The sequence below is a fragment of the Podarcis erhardii genome, assembly GCF_964252035.2.
Source record: "Podarcis erhardii genome assembly, chromosome: 1".
Taxonomy (NCBI): domain Eukaryota; kingdom Metazoa; phylum Chordata; class Lepidosauria; order Squamata; family Lacertidae; genus Podarcis; species Podarcis erhardii.
The window spans coordinates 73,207,573-73,221,957 of NC_138497.1; the positions used below are offsets into that span (position 1 = coordinate 73,207,573).

At 41.9% G+C, this 14,385-nt stretch overlaps 1 protein-coding gene across 1 annotated transcript in view; it reads left to right on the forward strand.

Annotated features, from left to right (window-relative positions):
• Positions 1-3,778: 3,778 nt before the first annotated feature.
• The window catches only part of NUCB2 (nucleobindin 2), a 30,340-nt gene continuing 19,733 nt past the window's right edge, over positions 3,779-14,385 (forward strand). The window contains exon 1 of the mRNA XM_081841533.1: positions 3,779-4,145. Within this exon, the coding sequence (XP_081697659.1) occupies positions 4,125-4,145 (21 nt within the window). The 5' untranslated portion in view covers positions 3,779-4,124. The remainder of the gene's footprint in view (positions 4,146-14,385) is intronic.

Consider the following 14,385-nt stretch of genomic DNA (forward strand, 5'->3'; position numbering starts at 1 on the left):
CAAGAGTCCTGTTCATGCCTTGTTATACAGATTGTGCATACACATAGCCATTGAAACACACATGGGTCTTTTTTTAGTGTGCTTTTGTACATTGCAGACTGGTCTGCAATCAGTCAAGAGTTTGCACAGTAGTCTCAGGCCGCCTTCTGCTGCTTCAACAGCCCCATGTTGCATTTGGTCATGCGCAGAATTATGAGTTTTTAAGTAAGGGTTGACACATGTCCCAAATAAGGGAAGGTTTTTAAATTCTGAACCGTCACCACAAGTGGTATTTATTGACAGACATGGGCTGTAGCATCTTGTTTTTTAGAAGTGAAGCTATGCACACAGGCAGGCAGGGAGGAGGATTATACACCAGTACTACACTTCTCTTCAGTTACGAGGAAGGGATTTTGGACAGCAACTACTCTGTTGCCAAAACATATGGAAACAAGCCTTAATGAGACTAGCAGAGGAATTTAAATGCAATGAAGGTTTGTTAATTTGAACTAAATCTTTGAATGAACATTGGTTTGAAGAACCACATATATTTTCCAGGATATATACCCCAAGAATTGATAGACATGGAAATGACAGTTGATGCATGGCACTGAAAGCATTCTAAATTAAGCATCATTTTCAGGAAGAAACTAGATTTCTTAGCAACAGGTATGTGGTATGTTTTTGCCAAGTGCTATTTCCTCCTTTTTCGAGAAAAGGAAAACACTTGGCAGTCTGCAGATTTTTTTGCTCTCGCTGGGAAACAGATCATGTTTTGCTGCAGCTGTCTGCTAAGAAATGGAACAGTTGTTTTGTGAGGATTACCGGCAATGTGTGTTTCCCTCTTTTCAGTACAAATAATCATCCCAACTGTAGTGAAAGCACTTTGCTTATTTTGTGTGTGGGTAGCATTTACTGTGGAACAATGTGGCCGACAGCAATAAACACATTTCTTCAAAGTTTAAGATGCAGCAGCACTACATGGTTTTATATTCAGGCCTATTGAAGATCTGCCAGCTGAGAGACTATAGGATTTGGCATAAGCCCCACAACACAACAGATGGTCCCTTCCAACTCTACAATTCTATGTGTCTATGGATACGCCAGCATAACTCCCCTAATACACCAGTGATCCCCTCCTGAAGCCCCTTTTCCCTGCATTCATATCAATTGGAAGACTTGTGTTTAGGTTTGACCATATAGAAAAAATGTTTATATACAGCACATTTGTTTACAACCTTTAATTTAAAACTATTTTGACTTGCAAGGTGGTGCACTTTAAAACCCCCACTTAATGGCCTTATTTTACCAGATGCACAAGCTTCTGTGTTTCATGAGCTACTACATCCAGTAGGGGCAAGGATTCTGTACAATTAAGAATCCCCCCCTCCATCTAAGCTATACTACTGCTATCTTGCCTTGCTTGATTTGTCCACAGCTAGATAGACTTCTGACCTGATTCAAGTGCATGTCTACCCAAAAGTAAATCCTGCATTGGGGTTGATGGCTCCATCAGTACAGCATGAGACTCTTAATCTCAGGGTTGTGGGTTCGAGCCCCACATTGGGCAAAAAGACTCCTGCACTGCTGGGGGCTGGACTAGATGACTCTCGTGGTCTCTTCCCACTCTACAGCTCTATGATTCTATAGTTCTATGACTTTCAGGAAGCCAAACTGGAATTCCTCTGCATAAGATCTTGGAGAACCACTCTGGTATGAGTAGATGTTAGTACATGTTAGAAAACTTTAAAAATATTATAAACATTCCCTTAATGAACGAAAAGAAGAAAAAAACACAAAATTACAAAGACACTAAGCTTGATAATTCACATTCTATAATGTTGATTTATGAAAAAGAAAACCCAAATATGACAAGAACATGTGAAGATGCATATATAAATAACCTTGATTCCAAAGTAAAACATAAACACTTCCTATAGTTTAACTAAAAGTCAGAAAATGAAAGTCCCCCTCCAGCACTTGATCAATTACATAGGGTTTTAGGTTGTTTTGAGTTCATATGATCTGAGCTTTTACAAATTCTCTCTAGATGTCTCAAATTATTATTTTTTTAAATAATTTTTATGAAAGATTTTATTGGTTTATAAAAGTACATGCATTGTCTCTTTTTCAGGTTGGAAAGTCTTCTCTACAGATCAGTTACATTTGAGATGAGACATAAGTGTTATGCAGTATTCATTTATTACATTTCCTTGGTAGTGAGGAGTTTCAAATCTTTTTATCCCAAAATCAAGCTTTGGGTGTTTGGAATATGCCATACGTTTCATCAGAGGCAGCTAAAAAACAATTCAAAAGTGTAATCCACAGATTTTTGCAATATAGCCACATCATCCTAAGTACCACAAGATCTACCGCACCACTGCATTGGCTCTGCATCAGTGTTAAGTGTAACCCAAAGGGTTCTGATTTCCTCCTCCTGCCCTCCAAAAGGCCCAAAGATCAAGTAGTTGAAGGATGAAAGGACTATTAAAGTGGCTGAACCAATGTTTCTGCCATTCCGTTTCAGTATCAGAAGTGCAGAAGCAGACACACACAAATTTGCAAAGCCACCCTAAGTTTATTTACTCTTTTACCATAACTTCTCTTATTTCACTTTCCTCTTGGTTCTGTTATTATTGTTACTATTGTTATTTATTCAGTTTGTATACCACCTTTTGGATGCGGGTGGCACTGTGGGTTAAACCACAGAGCCTAGGACTTGCCGATCAGAAGTCAGAAGGTCAGCGGTTTGAATCCCTGCGGTGGGGTGAGCTCCCGTTGCTGGGTCCCTGCTCCTGCCAACCTAGCAGTTCGAAAGCACATCAAAGTGCAAGTAGAGAAATAAATACCGCTCTGGTGGGAAGGTACACGGCGTTTCTGTGTGCTGCTCTGGTTCGCCAGAAGCGGCTTAATCATGCTGGCCACATGACCCAGAAGCTGTACGCCGGCTCCCTCAGCCCATAAAGCAAGATGAGCGCCACAACCCCAGAGTCGGCCATGACTGGAACTAATGGTCAGGGGTCCCTTTACCTTTACCCAAAGCAACAGAATGCTATTCCATTGACCTCTTTGCTTTACTTGTTTTAAAGACACAGAGATGTGCTTGCATACAGGTGGAGACCATTTTCCATGGGGGTTCTGTTCCCCACGTACATCAGCAGAGCGCACATAAACTCAACACACCCCATGCCGCCCTTTTGTACCACCTTTCATCCAAAGATCACATCACAGGGCTGTTCACAACATAAAATTTTATGTTTTAATGTAGCTATGTGGGCTTTATATTCTTATTTGTTTGCTTTTTAGTAGCTTTAGGTTGCTCTGGGAAAAATAAAGCGGCTGGCAAATTAATTAAATAAATAAAACAAAACTTTATTCTTCTAGGACAGCTCTGATCATGGGGTCCCATATATCTGCAAAGGGACGTCTGTACTGGAGGGCTCTGCCTTCCTGGAGGGATTTGAATTTACTGGCGCCTGGGGATCCTCCTTCTCCGGGAAATTCCAGATACTGGGACCAAGGGACAATGACTGATTCAAAATGAATAACTCTCGGGCTCCCCCTTCCTCTTCTTCCAAGGCTTCTTGGCCACTGGCAGCTTCCTCTGTATCAACTCACCGCCCCCTCCCGGCCTTATTCTTCCTCAACGCGGCGCGTCACTGAGCGGGAGGGCGGGGAAATCAAACTAGCACCGCCCACCGCCGCTACCGCCACGTACCTTCCCCCAGCGCAACGCACCTCCCCAGGCCTGTTTCGCCGCCTGCGCAACCGAACCCGGCTGCTTCGCCGTCGCCCAATCGTGGCCCTACGCGATGCCCAGAAGGGGGACAGCCTCCGCCAATCCGCGTGCTCCAAGAGGTGGTGCCTATTACTATGGGAACGGGGGAACTAGGTTTCGCTACAGATCTGCTTCAAGGGGGTGTATCGGCGAAGAGAGAGGCTGAGAGGAAGGAAGGAAGGAAGGCAGGGAAGGGGAAGGGAGGAAGGAAGGAAGGCAGGCGGAAAAGAAGCCACCAGGTGCCTGGCAACTGGGCTGCTGTTGCTGGGGGCTCTGTAGGCTGCCTCTCTCTCCTAGCACGCGAGTACACAATAGGGAGAAGCCACATCAGCTGGAAGACGCTCAGGATCTCTCCGTCTCCATAGCTATGAATCACAGCGAGATCAAGGTAAGTCAGGTTTTCTCCAAAGCTGGACCAGAAGGGGCAAGCTGGCTGCCCGCTGGGATGGTGCACTTGCTTGGACGCCTCCCTGGGTAATGAGCTGAGTGGACAGGTGTCACTCTTAAGTTTCTTCTTTGCCCAACAGGTTATTCTGGCAGCATATTTTAAGCCGTGGGCAGGGTGGGAAGGGGGAGTCTGATGGGTTTATTTGCTTTTCAACTAAGGGGCTGTCAGATTGGGTGGTGGTGAGCCATGGCTATTGTTAGCACTGCAGAGCTTGCCACCTTCTGAGAAAGTGTGCTTGCCCAAGGTAGGAGAAGTGTAGCGTCGGTTAAATTGATGGAGAGGAGCTGGTCCAAGGGGTTAGCTGCACCTGGGATACGCATGCTAGCTAGCACATGTAGTCAAAGTTCCCTTTTGAATGGCAGAATTAACGCCTGTGACCTTGTGATGACATCAGTTCACCTGGGGAAAAAGAAGTGGGCTTTTAAAAAGCCAGAAGTATGCCCAGTTTTACTCTTCTTAACTCATCAATGGGATGGAGTGATAAAGGCATTATGTGAGCAACTCTTGTCCTCAAATATACAATGCAGCAAAAAGTAACACACACACACACATACAGTAACTGCTTTCTTGTTGGGGTACAAAAGTATTTGAAGTATAATCGAGTGCTTTCTGTGTTACTTCTTGAGATGGGCATGGTAGGACCACAATCTATGAGTAAGCTCCCCAATTATTGCATATTTAAGCCTGTCTTACGCTGTATGTTTGTATGTTTCAGTTCCTTGTATTTTATTTTTTATGCAAGGTGTCCTTAATATGTCAGCTACATCCAAGTTAATTTCCCCCCCACACACTAAATTAATCTGTGGGTAAGCAGGGTCAGTTCCTTGATGTAGGCACGTGGGTTGTTTCCTTTAAATGGTAGACTATTGCCACTTTGTTTTATTGTGCTATCAGAACAATGATTATTTAGTTCTTTAAAAACACTGTGAAATAAAATGGTTCTAGCAATGAATGAAAGCAGTGACCTGTTGCTGATTCATCATAGCCCTTGTTATGTGTAAAAAGAGGTGGGGAAGTGTGCAGGGAAGCAAGCTTTCTTTTACATTCACAAGAAAACCTTGGCTGAACTGGTTTTAATGCAGTTCAGGGCTTCATGTTTTCAGATAAGATGGATATCATTAGTCCTGGCTAGGTCCTTTGTGCAAGATGTCCTCAATGGGTGCCATTCCTGAGTGTGCCTACCTCCTCACTGGTGTCCCAACTAACCATTAACTTGCTTTCTCCTTCTGGTCTCAGTCTGCATATCTGCCCAAAGGGAGAGAGTTGTTCCTTCTTGTTACTTTTGCTACTGCTTGAATACTCAGATAAGACAGGTGGGCAGGTAGTGACAGCAGGAAGGAGCAGCAACACCAGAGCCAGGAGATGTTGGGAATTGATCGTGGCCTGCTGGAAGGGTGTGGGCCTTGGCAGATGACAAATAATACCTACCTCTGACACTAGTTTCTCATGCCACTGCCAGTACCTGTGGTCCCCCCTGGCTTCTCAGAAGATTAAAAGAGGACTTCAGTGATTGTGGCATTTATACTGTGACAATTATTTCAGCATAATCACACTATCTGATTTTATCTGCATTGTTCAATTTAATAAGAGATTTATTTGAAAATGAAGAACGGTTTTTATATTAAGTACACTATTGTCAACAGCCTTATTTGGGAATTGGGCCATCACTGAATTTAGCAAAGTAATTCATTTCACATGGGTGGGAGTCTTATTTCCATTTTTGATTGGCCAGCTGCTCCACATAGAGCAAGGGCAAATTCATCCATTTGCAGATTTTTCTGTTGCATTCTTACCCTTCTGCCTTGCAGGAAACTTGTAAAGCGACAAATAACCATAAAGAAGTGTAGTAAGGCTGGCTGCTCCTGGTCCTCCTCTGATAAGGACTCTCCTGGCTCAGAAGACAAACTTACAAGCTCTCAGCCTGGCCCTTCAGGATGTGCAAACTCCATTTAAAGCCAGTTGCACACCTCCATCCAGATGAACAGAATTCCCAGCACACAGTACAACTAATCCCTAACCATTTGCTATGCTGGCTGGAGCTGTTAGGATTTCGAGTTGAACAATATCTGGAAGGCCACAGGTTCCCCATTCCTGATGTAATGGATTGGTGGTGGTGTTAAACAAATTATTAGGAATACCTTTGCTTTGGTGCCAGAAATTTATTAGGTGCTAAATAGAACCGCATTTTGTTAACTTACCCGTCTTGCCTGAAACAAGTTGGTTGGTGCAGCTGAAAGTGGTTTAAGAGTGCCCCTGAGAAGGAATTTGCACCTGGAGGTTTTCCCCCATTCCTGTGAGTTGTGCCTTCCTTTTTGTTTTTTTCCTTTTAAAAAGGCTATAGAAAAATAATAATATATTGGCATGTATTATTGGAAATATCCAAAAGTTGAGAAAGGAAAAAATGTTCCTCCCTGAATATATATGCAATGTGTCTCTTCCTTCAAATCCCTCCTTACACCCTTTCTTGGGTGGCCTTGGTTTACCCCCTTAATCCTCATGCCATTAATCCTCATTTCCAACTGTGAGCAGTTTTAAGAAGGTGTAACTGCATTTGGTTACATTCATCCCTTCTTGCTCTTGTCTCTCTGTTGCATTTTCCATTGCATCCTCTGTGGGCTCAGGAATATTGATGGTGTTGTATAAAATAATTATTAAATGTCTGAGCAAGTATGATGCAGTAGATAACCTCCCCCCCCCCCCAATACACTTAGCCATGCAGCTTACTGACAGACTTGGGCCGGTCACTATTATTTTAAAGTGTTTTTGCTTCATTTACTGTTTAAAAACTTCCAATGTAGGTTAGGCTGAGGATAAAATGAGGATGGGAGAAGAACCACGTAAGTTGTATTGAGCTCACTGGAGAAAATGCAACATCAAAGTGTTTCATTGTTGTTGGAAGAACATCAAACCTAATACCATGTTCAGTTAAATTTGAGGTACAACCACAGACCACATTTTGACTGTTTAATGGTGCAACTGTGGAGAATGGCTTTAGCAAGATCTTCCTTCTTTTTTGAGGCTTGCATCACTTTCTTAGCAGGGTATAATTAACCTGAAGGAAAGAGGTATGAGGTGAAATATTTTCAAAGTATCCAAATATTTGAAATCCATTGAAACATATCCACATAAACTAGAATTTTCCCTTTTTTGTACTTTTAAAAGAAAATTGGGCAGTTGTTTATCAAGGATTTTTTAGGAATAGAATATTATATCATGGGACAGGATATAGGATTAAAAGATCCAACTTTGAACCAGGTTACCCAAAAGACCAACTTTCCCTCCATTTCCTGGTAAGGGCATTGAGGTGATCAAATGGAATCAAGTTAGTCTTGCCGGAGTCTAATAATTATCAGCTTATGGTGATATGGAGGAAGCTTTTTCACTGATGTTAAAACCATGCTCCCTGTTGAAATAAGAGATGCCTTATCAGTATTGGTGTTTGCCAGCTTTTGAAGACACACCTGGTTACCCAGGCATTCTCTTTATCTGAGCCTCCGACTTCCATTACTATGTTGTTTAATTGGAAATATTTTATTGTATATTTTCATTGTGGATATAAAAGGGTGGTATTCAACAAAGTTGTTGGGTGCATGTTTACATTTATTTATTATTTTGTGAATCACCTTCCACAATAAGTCCCAAGGTGATTTACAGCCATACAATAAAAGCAACAAAAATAGGTTTAAAAACAATACAGAAAACATAAGTCATAAAGAAATGTTATGTATTCTAAATACATACTCTGCTTCTTTGGTAAGTTATGACTTACATAACCTTGTAGAAAAGCTATCCTGGATATATTCTTTCAAGTTCCAACTTGTACAGAAGAAAAAAAGAGGAGTGGGGAGGCTGAGTATTTTTTTTACAGTTCATTCTCCTTTGGAAATTATAGTCAGTAATGTCTCAAAAAGAAAAAAGGGAAAAAAAGAGTTTGCTGGCTTCTTAAAGACTAACGAATTTATTACAACAATAAATATGGCATAAGACTGTTCGGTATTTTTGCTGCAAGAGACTAATATGGCTATCCCTCTGGAAACCAAAATTAGGAGATTGGGGGGATGGGAGGCACATAGATTGTAATGTCGTGTCATCTTAAAGCAGGCTGGCTATAGCTTAGAGTTGAAAAGATCTTGTCTTCTGCTGACAGATCTCAGGAGAACTACATTACTCCAGCCATCCCAGTTCAACCAGTATAGAAAAAAAAAGAGGGCGAGGCCAGACGGAGTTAAGGCTCAGGAAAATATGGCTGTTCCAGATGCTAAATTAGCTAGGAAGCCAGTAAAGGGATTTAAGGAGAAAGGTCATATGTTCTATGAGGGAATTCCTGTTTGGCCAGTCAGTTAATTTGTGTTCAGATGAGCTATAGAGCCAGCTAGTGTGATCAATAGCTCTTAAGTATAACTTTCCCAAATTTTCCAAATCATGAATTGGCTTTTCAGCATCATAGGTGTAAGGCAATGTGAAAATTCTGCCTTGGTGTTGACGGCACATATGAATGGACTGTAAACCGCCCTGAGACTTCCGGGTATCAGACGGTATATAATTTCAATAAATAATAATAGTAATGTATGATAATATTTTTATTATTTATACCCTACCCACTTGGCTGGGTTTCCCCAGCCCCAACATATTAAAAACATCAAACATCAAAAACTTCCCTAAACAGGGCTGCCTTCAGATTTCTTTTAAAAGTCAGATAGTTATTTATTTCCTTGACATTTGATGGGAGGGCATTCCACAGGGCGGGCGCCACTACCGAGAAGGCCCTCTGCCTGGTTCCTTGTAACCTCACTTCTCGCAGGGAGGGAACCTCCAGAAGGCCCTCAGTGCTGGACCTCAGTGTCTGGCCTGGACCATGGGGGTGGAGATACTCCTTCAGGTATACTGGGCTGAGGCCGTAATAAACATGGAGTCAGCCTGCACATGCAGCTGCCAGCCATCAACAGTAGAGGAGTCAAGTGGTGGTTCATGCACATATTCACCAGTAATTTTTGTGTAAAATATCTCCCTCAGTATTTTAAGGTAATTAGTATTCTAGTGGTACCTTGGTTGTCAAACTTAATCTGTCCTGGGAGACCGTTTGACTCCTGGAACTGTTTGAAAACCAAGGTGCGGCTTCCGATTGGCTGCAAAAGCTTCCTGCACTCAATCGGAAGCCGCAGAAGCCATGTTGGAAGTTCTGCTTCCTAAAAATGTTCGCAAACCGGACCATTTCCAAGTTTGTGGCATTCAGGAGCCAATTTGTTTGGGAGCCAAGCTGTTTGACAACCAAGGTACCACTGTATAAAATAAATTTCTGTTTGGACGATAAGAAGTCGTCATAAACTTGTAGGTTTATGTCCAGCTTGCCAAAGTATTTCTCCCTCCAGGCAGAGGCAGCCTCTTGATACTTAAGACATCTGTGAACCTAAGAAGGTCCATTTAATCCAGAATCTGTCTCACACAGTGGCCCGTCAGATGCCTCTTTGAAGTCCTTAAGCAGGGTTTGAAGACCATGGTGCTTTCCTGCTGCAGAGTGGACTTTGGTAATCTTTGGTACTTGAGTGAGGCCAAAGTTTGGCACCCCCCAATGGATCTTCTCAGTTTTATACCCCCTCAGCTCGGTGCATTTAAAAAACAGTCATCAGTACAAATTCCATCAAATAACAGTTGCTCTATGATTGTTCCAGATGTGAGGCATCAGGGGCAACAACCTTCACTAGGGTTCATGTAGTGCTACTCCCTCTGTTATCATTTCTCCCTCTGTTAACATGAGGAGTGCCAAACATGAGGGATTGAGTATGGAAAAGGCAGGAGGAGGGGTTGTAGTCTAGCAGGAGAGGTGAGAAAAGCCACACTTGCAAGTATTAAAGACACAGAAGCTTGCAGGTGCAGCTTTTCTCACCTCTACATGCCAAGTAGCACCTGCCAAAAATTCCCTCTTCTGTGCAGCCATTAAAGGGACAGCAGCCCTGTTTTCCTTTACAGCTAGTCCTTGAAGGATCGATAAGAATTACTTTCTTCTAATCTGAAGCCTTTCTCCAAATGTCCCTACTTGTCAGAAGTGGGACAGGTGGTTTCTGGGGAAAGGACATTTTTAGTTGGGGTGCCACAATTGTAGAATTCTCCTCCTAGCAAGGCTTAACCTGGTAACTATCTTTTTAGTTCCAGACAAACTTTTATAAATGTTCCCAAGATGTTAATTGCTTTTGTTTTGAATTTTAGTATTATTGTTATGTTCCCTTCTATTGTGTAGATTTCTTCCTTTCTTTTGAAACACCTAGTAAATGTTCATATTGAAGGGTGACATAAAATACTATTTTAAAATACATGTAATAAAAAATGTTAACCAAGAAGTGAAATGTGAATTGGCCCCTATAACTCTTTAATTTCTTCAGGGTGATTAACTTTGAAGCATGAACATGTGTGGCCTGACCTTCGATCTATCTATCCTGGCACTGGCAAGCAGGTTCTCGCTAGGGTTTCTTCCCCAAAATGTACTATGTTTTAACTGTAGATGCCTGTGATTGATATCGCTGAGAGTAAGCTTTCATAACCTCCTGTCTTCATTGCAGTTGGCTGACCCAGAGCTCAGAAAATTGGCCTGTACAGTCTTACACTTACTATGTTGGTTGCTGTGTTTAAATGCTGGAAGATGAGACAGGTTAAATTCACAGTGCAATCTTATGTGTCTTGACTTCCTCCTAAATTCCCATTTTGGTTAGAGCAACTAAGGACAAGGGGCTGGGCACAAAAGTGCCAAGATAAGCTTATAATCTTCAAATGGAGAACTACTTAGCCCACGTGACCTTAGAAATTGGATTTTTGCTCAGGATGCCAACCAAGACAGAGCATCCATGATTGCCCCCCATTACTCTACTTGGTACCCCCAAATTAAGACCAATCACTCAAGGCCCCCTTACCTTGAGACTCTGACCTTCCCCCAACTACACAGGGCCTTTGTAGAAATAAGATTCCAACAGATTCCCTCAGCATATTTAGAGGGGAGATATAGGGGAATTCCCCATATGGATCGCAAATGTATATGTGGATGCAATCAGGTAGAGCAGTGTTTCCCAACCTTGGGCCTCCAGCTGTTTTTGGACTACAACTCCCATCATCCCTAGCTAGCAAGACCAGTGGTCAGGGGTGATGGGAATTGTAGTTCAAAAACAGCTGGAGGCCCAAGGTTGGGAAACACTGAGGTAGAGGACATTACACACTATCTGCTGATTTGCCCCCTGTATACAATGCCCAGAGGAAAATGTATATTGCCAATTCTTAATTGGCTTCCAGGTTGATCCACACAGGATGTGACAGTTGAACTCCTTGCATCTAAACATCTATACATTACACACCAGGTAGCCAAATTTGTGCTGGCAGCCAAGAAGCTCCGTTCCAACTATGTGAACACACTTCAGTCTTAACTGTTAATGTTTCTTTTATGTTGTAAACTGTTACAGGCTACATTGTATGGTTTTAGATTAAGGTTTTTCCTTATATTCTCTGCCCATTGTAAAGGCCTTTGGCTATATACAATAAAATTGACTGACTGGCCTAAATTCCCATTTAGGATTTTAGGATATGCTTGTATTTTCTGGGAAATCTGAGAGGCTTTTGGAAGCTGTAGAATTCCTCCAGGCGAGGCAATGCAAGCATACATGGTTCCAAGACCATAGTTAATATTTGTTATGCTGATGTGTGCATCTATTAATTTAAAAGGGCATGCTTTCTTTTTGCTCACCGTCATCATTGAATCTATGAATTTTGCATCGACTGGAGTCACTACCCTTGTTATGCATTCCACGTCAGAGCTGTGACTCACAGCTATACCTGTCTGTGTTCAAAATCAGACTCATTCCATAGTTCTTGAATGTGGGGTGCTGATAATCTAAGGACATGCCACTTTGCATTTGATAACATGTTTGCCATGCTACTTTGGCTTGCTACTACAGAAAGTGAACCCATGATAATTTATGCATGGTCACACAACGGGCTGTGACTGCTTATTGTATCATATCATAAATGAAACAGTGGGATGTCCCTAAATACCTGTTGATGTCAGAGCAAAAGCCCCAGCGAAGGGTCCTATTTAATCCCCAGTCCTGATAAATGTTTTGCTGTTGTTAGTAGCTCATTGACTATCTCACTTTGCTCCTAGCTTGCAAAGAGACATGAATTCAAGTGTAGCTGAATCGCAGGCTAATGAGATTTTTATCTCCTGCAGCCCCAAAGAATGGTGTAAGAGTTCTGATTTCTCAGATATGAACCTTTGAGTCCATTGTTCCCTAGTGTTTTCTTAGTTCTGCCTTCTCTGCTACTATGGATGCTGAATACTGGCATTGTAATTGCTTGTGCACTAGTGGTAGCAGCAAAAGCAGGATAGCTCAGTTGGTTAGAGGTTGATAATGCCAAGGTTGCAGGTTCAACCCCTGTATGGGGCAGCTGCATATTCCAGTACCCTAGGGGTTGGACTGGATGATACTCAGGATCCCAACTCTACAGTTCTGTGATAGTGCTAGACAGTGGCTGGTGTGATGAACTGCTTTGAGATTCATTCTTTAAAATATAAAGTAGTGTTGAAATGAAATTAGTTATAAGAATAATTTTAGTCATAAACTTCACTGCAAAAAGGTGACTAGACTGTTGGTTATGGTGACCATAACCTAGGTTTAAGGTGCCATTTGGCAATTAGCTTTAAGGTAATTAGTATAAGGTAATATACATTTAATATTAATATTAATATTTATATTTATATTAAATATTAATATTTAATATTAATATAGCTTTAAGGAAATATATCTGAGTTTCTAACACTCAATGCTGGTCTCTGGTTACTGGAGGATGAAGTTCCGCCATGCAGCCCCCCCCCAATGTTTAGGGGTACTCTCATTTTCCTACTCATATTGAAATATTGTCCCTCATTGAGGCCAAACTTAGATTCACAAAATGTTTAGGGGTATGTGTACCCCTGCATCCCCCCAGAAAAAAGCACTGCCTCCATCTAAGCAGTTTCTTTTATCTTATTAATACTTCTGATTAGAATCATTACGATTTACATATACTGGGTCAGTTCATACACTCATCTGCCACATACCTTTAGTAGAGGCCACAGCTTAACAAAAGTTGCCATGCAAGTGAGAGCTAGAAATTAATATACCCCAGTGGGTTGGTTTGGTTAAAACTCTAATGCAGCCATAGTGATCCTGACCAAGCTTCCCAAGACAGATAATACTGAAAACAACACGCAGTTGTGACAGCACAGTTGGTTCTAGTGAGCTGATGTTATGGTACAGCTTGACCCGAGCACATCTTCGACCACTCAGCATTTGCTTAGGACTGAGTGTATTGCCAAGACGATATCACAAAACATGCTGCTGTACTGGTGTTGCAAAGGCGTATTTTATTGGAAATGTTTCAAGGCATTATTATAATAACAAATGAAGCTGTGAAATATGGAATGAAATATTTAGAATAAGCAATAATATTTTTATTAGTGTCCGCAAACCAGTAGTTCATATTTAGTACAAAGCTGTCCTGGTATATTAGCCCGAGAGGCTGCTTTTTGTCAATATGAGACAAAACAACAACAGATAAACTTTATCTTCTTCTGTTGCTGTTTCTCATGTGTGCTCTTCCAAGGTTTGAAAGTTCCAACACCTGATTTGTTTTTCCCTTGGAACTGCTCAGGGACTAAATTGTTGTAGTAGTAGGATCAGTGATAATTGGACCCACAGTTTGGTTAAGCTTACATGCTTGGATTTCATAGATTTACAGTGGTGCCCCACAAGACGAATGCCTCGCAAGACGAAAAACTTGCTAGACGAAAGGGTTTTCCGTTTTTCGAGGCGCTTTGCAAGATGAATTTCCCTATGGGCTTGCTTTGCAAGACGAAAACGTCTTGCGAGTCTTGCGAGTTTTTTCCCTTTCTCCCCCCTTTTTCTAAGCCGCTAAGCCGCTAATAGCCGCTAAGCCGCTAATAGCGCTAATCCGCTAAGCCGCTAATAGGGGTGCTTCGCAAGACGAAAAAACTGCAAGACGAAGAGACTCGCGGAACGAATTAATTTCGTCTTGCGAGGCACCACTGTATTTCAACTGAAGTGCAGTCTGGCTCATGTAGGTTACTCAGGTTGCTTCTGTAGCTCAACCCTCCAAATTTGTTATGCCAGCACAGCCTTTTGGGGAAATGGTATCAGTTCTC